The sequence below is a fragment of the Phragmites australis genome, chromosome 6 (assembly GCF_958298935.1).
Source record: "Phragmites australis chromosome 6, lpPhrAust1.1, whole genome shotgun sequence".
In the NCBI taxonomy this organism is placed as follows: Eukaryota; Viridiplantae; Streptophyta; class Magnoliopsida; order Poales; family Poaceae; genus Phragmites; species Phragmites australis.
The window spans coordinates 16,375,287-16,385,947 of record NC_084926.1 but is presented as its reverse complement, the minus strand read 5'-3'; the positions used below and the strand labels follow the sequence as shown (position 1 = coordinate 16,385,947).

The 10,661-nt window shown below is 42.3% G+C and overlaps 1 protein-coding gene across 1 annotated transcript; it reads right to left on the bottom strand.

Moving 5' to 3' along the window:
• Window positions 1-476: 476 nt before the first annotated feature.
• On the bottom strand, window positions 477-1,392 carry LOC133920509 (uncharacterized). The gene has a single exon (XM_062365123.1). The coding sequence runs from the start codon at window positions 1,153-1,155 to the stop codon at window positions 865-867; it is 291 nt and encodes a 96-aa protein (XP_062221107.1). The 5' UTR covers window positions 1,156-1,392; the 3' UTR covers window positions 477-864.
• Between the last annotated feature and the right edge of the window lie 9,269 nt (window positions 1,393-10,661).

Here is a 10,661-nt window from a genome sequence, read left to right as displayed (position 1 = left end):
GACTTAGGTTCAGGAAAAAATTATCAGCGATACGATTCCGATATTTCTGTTTTAACAGTTGAATCCGGTAAATTTCTTTATCAATCTTTTTTTTTCTTTAGTAGCATACCGGTATACTACTAACGTTATATCTTTAAATCAGTGATACTATCTTATCTCTATATTATTATATATAGTTTTTATGTTAAATAGTATAGGGATAATAGGGTTATTTTTTAGATAAATTGAGTTGTTTTTTCTAAATTTAACTTGAAAATTTGTCTATCTCAATAGAATTATGATAAATTCGAAAATCCCGTTTATCAATAACCCTGATAAATATCTGTGGTTTTACTTACGACAATGCCCTGCTTGTCCTCTTGCTCCTTCCATTTTGGGTTGATTTTTTGGTCCCCCTACTGATGATCGCCTGATTTTGAGATTATATATATATAGACACACACACGAGCTAGCAGTAGATCTTTCTAAGGAAAACGAACGGGCAATACTTCGATTCAAGAAACAGAGAAGGAGCTAGTGAACCCACAGATCGCCGATGGTCAAAAGGGGAATTAGAAATGAAGAACACATTAGATTGTTATTACCTTTTCTTTGCTTCTAAAACAAAAGAAAAAAAGAAGCGGGGGTGGGGGGTGGGGTGGGGGAGGAACAAGAAGAAGAACTACTGATAATTAAAAGAAGGGTGTCTCGTACTCTTGTATGCATGCAACTGATGCGGACGCCATGGATATCACTACTGCTAGCTCTTGACTGGTTGTTGCACCAAAGCCGCACGTTCTCATGTCTCCAGGAGAGTCGTACGTCCTTGGTCACCTGCTCCGCCGCCGCCGCCGCCTGAGAGCCTGGCACGGCGGCGCCGGCGCTTCACCAGCACGGCCAGGTGCTGGCCACGAACGGCGTGGCGAAGCACGGCTCCAGGCCGATCCACGGCGGGCACGTCGACGACGACGACGCGCCAGGCGGGCCCACCAGCGCCGCCATGTAGATCGCGGCCAGCCTGCGGGCCGCGCGCCGGAGCCACCGCAGCCGGAGCCGCCGCAGGATTCCCCTGCCACCGCCGCCGAGCCGGACGACCAGGACCTTCCTGCGCCGGCGACCGAGCCCCCGCCACCGCAGGCGGCGTCGCGGCTCGACGTTGCATGGCGCGCCCTCCATCGTCTTTGGCTTCGGCTCTGCCTTCTATCCTTTTGCTTCCTCCTCCTCCTCCTCCTCTATCCTTTTGCCTTTGGCTTGTTCGGCCGTGGCTTTGTTGGAGCGCGATATATGGGGGCGGCCGGGGCATGGACACATCCAAACGCACTTAATACGGGTGGCGCCACCAGACTTGCACGGGCATGGTGAGAGGTCTGCAGTGATTCTCTCCTGCAGTGATTCTACGTGGTGCAACTTGTCAAGGCAGACAAGACAGCCATAAGCCCCTTTTGGCACTCCACTACTCCGGACACTACGAGTGGCTTAACATTCACGCAGTGCTATAGAAAGGCTGTTTACTCCAGCTGATACGGCACCCGGCTGCCACACGCGAGTCAACATTAGAAAGCAGCCAAGCTTCAGTTACCAGTGGCCTTCGCGTCATGCAAGGAAGCGTTTCCGTTTCCAGTGCGGTACTGCAGTGATGGCTGAGAGGGAAAGAAATTTTATAAGATTTGATTGAGAAAGACTTTTATGAGATTTGATTTATATCGTATTTTTTTAATCTTATGGTTGTATATGTAGAAGATTCTTGCGAGACTTGATTTATATCGTTCTTTTTCAATCTAATGAATGCACATAAAAAAAGAGAGAAAGAGAAAACATATGTCATGTTGAGAGATAATTTTTTAAAATCGATCTTATAAAATTTCTTTCTACTGATAGGACATCACCCTCCTCTGGCTCCTATCTTTGACCTCCCCGCCACTATTCACTTTGGAAGGGTAGGCCGCCGGTGCCGATATAGTTGCTGAAACCTCCACTCCCAAACGAAGCAGAGCAGGCATGCGTGCGTGCAACGCTTGGCGTGCAAATGCAGATCGATGCGTTGTGTCTGTGCTGCGATGTGTCCCAGCGTAGTACGCCAGCGTGTTTGGCCGTGTCCGGGCGTAGTCATTGACCTGTTGGAAGCGTCTGTTCGGTTGTCGTCTCGATCTGTACCTTGTGGTTTGGAGTCTGATCCTTGAAGCTTCACGCTTCCTGCCCGCCTTGAGGAGTTGGAGAGAGCAGTTCGGTTCCGTCACAGCGTAAGGAGTTTCTGTCGGAAAAAAGACGTACTTTTAGTTTTAATTTAATTTCTAAATAAATCATGAGCAAAAACTGTTAGACTAACATCATGATATAGTGACAGTATAAAATAGATATGTATATAATAGAACTGTACATGTAACTTTTAAAAGTACTCCCTAACCAGAACATCAAAGTAATGTTGAGCATGATAAGCATGACTAAATAAAATTTGATCATAGCGAACATACCGATCGGTAGTAAGAGATACAAAAGCCCTTATGATGTTGACGTAGAAGGCATCGGTGAACAAGAAGCGGATCGCACTCAGTCAATGGCGAAGAGGAAATAGATCGTGAATAGTGGTGCAAAGCCATTCTTAAAAATATTATTTGCACTCTCCCGATGCAGGATCGAAAGGACGATAGGTTCTAGAAACCTGCACTTCTGATCACTGGTGCACCTCGATGCAATGAAACAAAGTATACTACCTGTGGTTGCGTAGCAAAGAAGAAGGGAAAAAACTCTAATTGTATATAACCTTTGTAGTGACGGCCGTTAGATATATACAGAGAAGCCTTGTGGGTGAGACATGTAATGATTGGACTCAATTACGCGTCACGGTTGGTCTCTTAGTCGGCACGACTTCTGTAAATAATCATGGATCATTTTCCGTGTAGCAAGAGAACCTCTGATCGATCTGGACACGTCCAAAATTTTCGGCGAAGCGCTATGCCGGGGCGAGGGGACGAGAAATGGTGAACTACACTTGCTTCTTGATAGATGTGTGGAGAATAAAATTGCAAAATGAAGATATCGCACCCACCTGCGTGCACTTGCACCCCGACACGGATCCCCAGCGAGCAAGTGCGTGTGGCCTTCTAGTCCACTCATCCATATGTGTTAAGGGAGTAGAATACACAACTCTTTATAAGCTGATCTTCCTTCACTTCTACTGGTGATGTGGGACTAAACCCTATTAAGCTGCATGTACCACTCAATTCGCTTAAAAGCTTAAGTTGATAGAAAAAAAAAAGATAATTCATTTATACTTCAACAATCTTCCTCACGTGGAGGCTTCCTTAGGACTTAGACGTGAAAATAGGAGTCGACTGTAAATTTTTGTTTAATTATGTCCGTCACGACTCGAATTTAAGACCTTTAACGCTAATACTAAATTAAACTGTATACACCAACCAGTTCACCCAATATAAACTGATATAAAAAGTGAACAAGTCACTTATACTTCAATAAACCCATCACCTCTAATTTTTTTAATAGATATTTAGATTTATTAAAAATTATTCTTAAAAATAAATGAGCTAAGCCCATATATCCCAGCATTTCAGTGGCAAGCACAAGAGGCCAGGTGTGTGGTTGGTGAATCAGGCCAGCGCCATGCATGCAACGATGCAAACTAGGGACCAGGTGCAGCGCCATTGCCATCGCCATCGCCATCGCCGTGGTCTCGGTTTGTCAACGGCAAGCAACAGCCAACAGCGCTGGGTACGACGAGCTCAGCGCCAAGACCCCAACCAACCTCCTCCCTCCGGAAACACGCACCTCCTGCAGCAGAAACAAGCAGCGAAACCTGGGGAAAAGTGGCATCTGCAAGATGTTTTTTCTTCGGTTCCCTTTTGGAATGTACTGATTTGGTGCTTACCAGCTAGTACCACTTACTACCAAACAGAACTGGCAAAGACGCATCAGTCACTTATGTGAGGATTCCTCTGTTCTGATTTTTTTTACACCGGATCCTTTTTGGCTGGGGTCTTATTTAAGACCTTTTAACGGGTGTAACCCGGGGTTTGAACCTTGAATCGGTGAAGACGCGCCCTTACGTCTTACCTGTGAGCCACACGCTCGTTTGCTCCCCTGTTCTGATTAGTCTAGTGCTACCTCATTTTAGTCGTCAGAAACCTGAGCCAATTGGAGTTTGAGGGACGTGGGTTGGAGTCAAGGGATATGGGTTGAGGGTGTCTAAACATGTGGATCGAACTGGGTATTGTTCTTTGGGGTGACAGTTCGAAACACTGAACACTTTCTCAATTAATTCGGATCGATGAGTTATCACACAAGTAGAAACAGAAGGAAAAGGAAAACTAAAGAAAAGAGAAGGAAAGAAGAGTTGGGCTGTTGTCTATTGGCCCATCAGCCCGCCTACCGTACACGGTAACATGGCAACCATCGTTGTATCTTTCTCTCTCTACTTCAACACAATGCAACATTCCGGTGACAAATTGATCACTGCAGGCGACATCTCACACCAACAAAATTGATTGCCCATGACTTTCTCTTCTTTTCACTACTCTTACAAATAGCAACCGCTATCTTTTCCTCCTCTCCTCTCTCATCCCCGTTACTCTGTACATCACGTTCTATGCTGCATGACCATGCCACAATAGATGGGTGGCGACCCAGTCAGCTACAGAACAACGATCCTTTCCGTCTTTGACACACTAATTGGGATGCCGTTCTAGGATCATGGAACACTACCTCGATCCTTGAGATCCTTACCCGTAGAAATGCATTGGAGAAACCAAAAACTGCTGAGGGATAGGGTCTTGAAAGGAGCAGACTCTAGGACGTAGGAGTATCATTTTTCCAAGATACTAAAATTACATTTAGCACAAGAAAATAACTGTTGATTTAATCAGAAATTACATACAGCCACAAACTCAGAACATCATAGGTGCAGGCTCTCTGCTACTCATGGTGCGGTGTTGCACGGAGGAAAGGAGTTCCAACCTTGTTATGCTTTTCTTGATGTTTTTTCATTGAGGGCTTAAGTGGATGGAGAAGAAAGGAACAGGGGGTGGGGGGGGGGGGGAGTGATCATGTGATCCTTTATGGGTGGTACGACCATCATATAGTCGTAGAGGATAGCGGAGCAAGTTATGATCCTAACGACACTGACAAATATGGTGTTTACTCACTTGATTAACCTAGCGTTCCATGGCGTGAGTTTGGATTCTATTATAGAAAGGCAACATGTCAAATCCGGTGGGCTTTTTTTAGCTATTGAGAGCATCTCTAACAATATAGATAACTGATATCTATAAAAGTTGTACATGCCACCAATAGATAATACAATAGTTAACTTCTCCAGTAACATAATTATAGCATTGTCTAGGAAAATTTACAAACTCCCATCTACAACTATAGGGTTTATCAGAAACCCTCCTACAACTATTTTTTAATCAGTCTTCCACCTGCAAGTTTTTTTAATGCCAAATACCTGCTGGATAAAAGGGCACTTTCACATTTAGTTTAATTTCTAAATATAATATGAATCGATTAGCATTATCATATTGCAAGAGTCTATCCTAAACATATATCTCTATAATATACTACAGAACGAAAGCAGCAGAAAAATAGTTATGACAGTCATGATGGATTATAGTGAACGTACCATTGATAGAATGAGATGCAGAGGCCTCTGCGATGGTGACACAGAAGACAATGACGAATAGATAGCAAAAAATGAGTGCTTGATGATGATGAGGAAGCAGATCACGAGCAGTCGTGCAAAGCGCTTCTAAAAAACCTTATTCGTCCTCTCTCGGTCCAGTATCCCAAGGACAACGTGGTCCGGAGATCTGCTCTTCCGATCATCGGTGCACGCTGGCGGAGCGGGATAGGGTAGACTACGTGTGGTGGCGCAGCAGAGAGAAATAAGCAAAATCCTAATTGTGTATATCTTTTATGATGGTGGCCGACAAATATATGGAGAGAGAATTGCATGATTGAGGCGTGTCACAATCGAACTCAGTTACGTGTCACGATCGAATTCTTTGACCTACACTGTTTGTATATATATCTGTTTACCCATGCAACAAAATAATAAAACTGCAAAAAGAAGCCACACATGCGCAAGCTAATGGACCCGAGTGCACCCATGCCCTTCGCTCCCGCCCCCGCCCACCCCAGCCATGGCCCTGACCTGGCCCAGCCTGGCCCAACAGGGTGTGGTGAGGCGAGCGAGTGAGCATGTGTGTTCTCCTAGTCTTCTCATCCACACATGCTAAGTGGGTGAAGAAGATAATTCCTTTTAAATTGGTCTCCCTCCACCTCCATTTAGTTAGAACTTTAAGATTTATTTGGAATTCTTCTTAAATATAATGGGCTATGCCCATATATCTAACAGTCTCCCACCAGATCTCAAAGTCCCACAGAGATCTATTTTTTCTCAATACTGTTTGATATACCAGTATTTCGATGGAGACATATTAGGGTTGAACTTTCACCTAGAGCATTAAGCTATATTCATTCACAACTTGGACAATGGACTATACCTTGAATTGCAAGTTTTGTGCAAATAAATTTCACTAAAAGTCATAACTGATATTTGGTTGCTAGTAGACTATCCATCGGGTGGAGCATATAAGTCGTACTCATTGGTCTCTTCATGAGCTTATTAGAGATTACCCAAGTCTCACAGATTGCGGCCAACAGTCAGGCTCATATAGATGTGTTCTTTCAAGAATGCTCTGTAGGACAACATATTTGCTAATTAAAGCCAACAAAACACATTAAAGCAATAGTCAACATGTCTTACATATTCCGAGAGTATTGCATCTTCATCGGAGTGGTTTGCATACTACTCTCTTTCAGTTAACCAATAGCTTATTCTTTTCATATCCTAATTTACAGGATTTCCGATCACATAGGTTGAGTTACCACTATGGTATAGCTCACACGGGTCTCATACCCATCTTCAATGCATTATCTATCACATTCCACATTAGTCCTTTTGAAAATTGATCTGCCATTTTCTTATCTGTTTGGATATTGTCCAAGGCTATCACTCCAGAGTTCCTCAGTTTTCTGACAGATTTCAATCGTCTCTTTACATGCCTTGAGGATTTTATGTTGTCCTTAGATTTGTTCACTTTAACAATAACCGTTTGATTAACACAATTCATAAGAATAGTCGATATCGGTTTTTCAACCACTGGTCATAAGAATAGTCGATAAGAATAGTCCAGAGCTCACACAGTCATTCTGCCTCAATAGTGGCAGTGTCTAATATTATGAGTTCTGCTTCTATGATTGATCTCGTCAATATGGTCTGTTTGCAAGAACTTCATGAGATAGCAACACTGCCAAGAGTGAATACATATTCACTTGTGACCTTAATCTCATTAGCATTGGATATCCAATTTGAATTACTATAACCTTATATATTGATGGGTACCAAGCAGGTAGCGCATGACTCGCTCAAGCGCATGCCGATGATCATCACCCAAGTTAGAAGTAAATCGACTCAATTTGCTCATAGCAAATGAGATATCATGCCTTATAACATTAGCTAGGTACACGAGTGATCCGATTATCTGGAAGTATCTCAGTTGATCCCTACAAACCATTTTATTCTTTTGAAGTATTAAGTTAGGATCATAACATGTTGGAGCGGTCTTGCTGTCCATGTGGCCAAAGTGGCTCAAGATCCTTTCCACATAATGGGATTGCAAAAGTGCAATCTCATTCTCTTCTTTGATCAACTTGATGTTTAAGATCACATCAGTCTCTCCCAAATCTTTCATATAAATTTTTGAGACAAATATGACTTAACCTCATTAAACACATCAACATTTGTCTAAAAATCAATATGTCCTCAACATACAGACATAGAATAACTCCCTCACTCCCACCATAGTGATAATACACACATCTATTAGCTTAATCAACTACAAAGGCCATAGATGTTAAAGTTCTATCAAATTTCTCATGCTATTGCTCAGAAGCTTGTTTAAGACCATACAAAGATTTCAACAGCTTACATACCTTGTCATCACGACCTTCTACTACAAACCCATCAGGTTGAACCATATAAATTTTCTCATCCAACTATCCATTAAGCAAAGCTGTCTTAACGTCTATCTAATGAACGAGAAGACCATATGATGCAGTCAAAGAAAGTAGAACTCTAATCATGGTCAATGTAGTGATAGGTGAATAAGTCTGCATCTATAAATGTATATGCTTCTGAAATAGACTTGGGAGTTTCATCCACAAGGTACATAGTGAAATCATCACTAAATAATTTTATTATCATTTGTCTCTTACTCCTTAGAGTCTTACTATCATCCTCCTCAAGAATTAGCTTATGTGTTTGTTCAGAATACTCAAATGATGTGATAGGTCCAGTAATTCTCTCAGTGGTTTGACTAGAATTGTTATGTAAGTATCTCTTTTATGGGAAAATATTCTCAAACAAAGTAGCATCTCTAGACTCCATAATTGCATCGACAAGCATATCAGGTACTCACATTTAACTATTAAATACATATAGTCAATGCTAAGATGAACATATCTCAGGAAGACACAATTAGCAATTTTAGGCATCAGCTAGCGTTTTTTAGTTATTAGTGCATTGACTTTTGTCAAGCATCCCCAAGTGCACAATTAAAAAAGTGATAATTTTCTCCCTTCTCATTCTTTATATGCGGTTTTCTTCTTATTCTTAGTAGGAACTCTATTTAGAACACGGCATGAAGTCAACAAGACCTCTCCCACCATACCTTAGATAATCTTGAAGTATCCAACATGACATTAACTAAGTCAGTCATGATGTTGTTCTTCCTTTCGGCTACCCTGAAAGGATCGAATGGCCCAAGAGGGGGGTGAATTGGGCGCTAATTAAAACTTCTACCGCTTAAACATATAAAACCTTAGCCTAGATAAAAAGAATGCGACTACGTGATTTAAACTAGGACAAGGCAACTAAACAAGCAAGATAGCCAAGAGAGAGAATTTTAAAGGACTCGCAATAGCAAAGATACTCAAAGTAAAATGCGGGAAAGTAAATAGTTGGAGAAGAGAACACCGATTTTTTCCCGAGATTTTGAGAAGTTGGCACTTCCCCTTAGTCCTCGTTGGAGCATCCACCAAGGATGTAGCTCCCCCTTAAGTCACCAAGACTCAAGTGCTCCCTCTTGATTGCCCCTTCTCCATCTCCGGATTGGCGGGCATCAAACCAAGTACATCATCTCTTCCCGGAGCTCCCACAAGTCCTCCAAGAGCTCACCGAGAGAACCTCCGATCACCAAGACCGTCTAGGTGTTGCCAACCACCAAGAGTAACAAGCCTCAAGCTTCACTTGACAAAGACCAAGCCTAGACAACAGCTAGATGCACACTTGTTACTCTTCAAGCACTTAAAGAAGTCCCTAATCTTCAACTAAGAACTTGGAATTAACATAAGTGCTCTCTCTTACTTCTAAATGACACACCAAGTGTATGAGCTGCTACAGGGTCGCAAGAGGTGCTGAGAGGTCCAAATGGGTGGGTATTTATAGGATAAGGATCCAGAATTAGCCGTTGCCTAACAACCCAGAATTTTTCTTAACGCCGGAAGTTCCGGTGTGGACAACTCACTTCACATCGGAATATCCGGTGATAATACCCCTGACAAAATAGACGTTAACTGTTCCATTAGCCGTTAAAGCTCCGGCGTTTAATCAGGACTTACGCCGGATCATCCGGCGCATTGAAACGGGCCAGATGATAGTTTGCAACCTCTCTGTGTAAATTCATCCGGTGATTACTCTATTCTACGCCGGACCATCCGGCGCATTGAAACCGGCCAGATGATAGTTTGCAACATCTCTGTATAAAATCATCCGGTGATTACTCTTTGCTACGCCAGACCATCCGGTATGTAGACTCAATCCGAGACTTCACTGCGAATATTTCTCCGGTGATCTCACCACTCGAACGCCGGATTATCCGGCGTGGTCTTCAACAAATTTTCAAGTCAGAACTCTTAGAAATTTTCTCCGGTGAGATTACTCTTTATACAGAGGATCATCCGGTGAGTTGAATTTTCGTTGAATGTATCTATTTCAAAGCCGTCTTGAGTTCTAACTTCTTGGATACTGAACCAAAAGGTTTTATGGCCAACCTAGCAATAGAAAATCACAAGTGTGCATCGACTATGTCTAGACTCACCTAGGTCAAGCTACAACTCTTAACCCCTCTTTATAGTACGGTCAAAAGACTAAAAAGAAATAGAACCTATACTACTCTAAGTGTCCTTCATCTTCTTGTGACACTTAGAACTAGAAGATCCTTATCCTTCATGTACCGGTCCTTTGATCGTCCATATAAGCTCTTTAACGGGCAAGTGTATCAAGACATCATTGTCAAATAAGTTTTTCTTTTTCTTTTATACTGTTCAAAGCACATACGTTAGTCATAATGATACAGTTGTCATTAATCACCGAAACTCTTATCTCTTACCTAGGGGCCTAGATGCTACATACCCCATTTGACTGGGACAAATAAGGAGACGTTCTCTCATGAATAATACTTGTTCTTTATAGAATAAGTCAAACCACTAGAGAAATACTCTCCACCACGATTCGACCTAAGTCTTTGATTCTTCTTTACAATTGATTTTCAATTTCTGCCTTTTAGATTTTAAAGTAGTCTAGAGCCCCATCTTTTATTTTCAACAGA

Excerpts from the sequence above, each read along its gene's own strand:
- LOC133920509 (XM_062365123.1), bottom strand. The coding sequence starts at position 1,155 with ATGGAGGGCGCGCCATGCAACGTCGAGCCGCGACGCCGCCTGCGGTGG.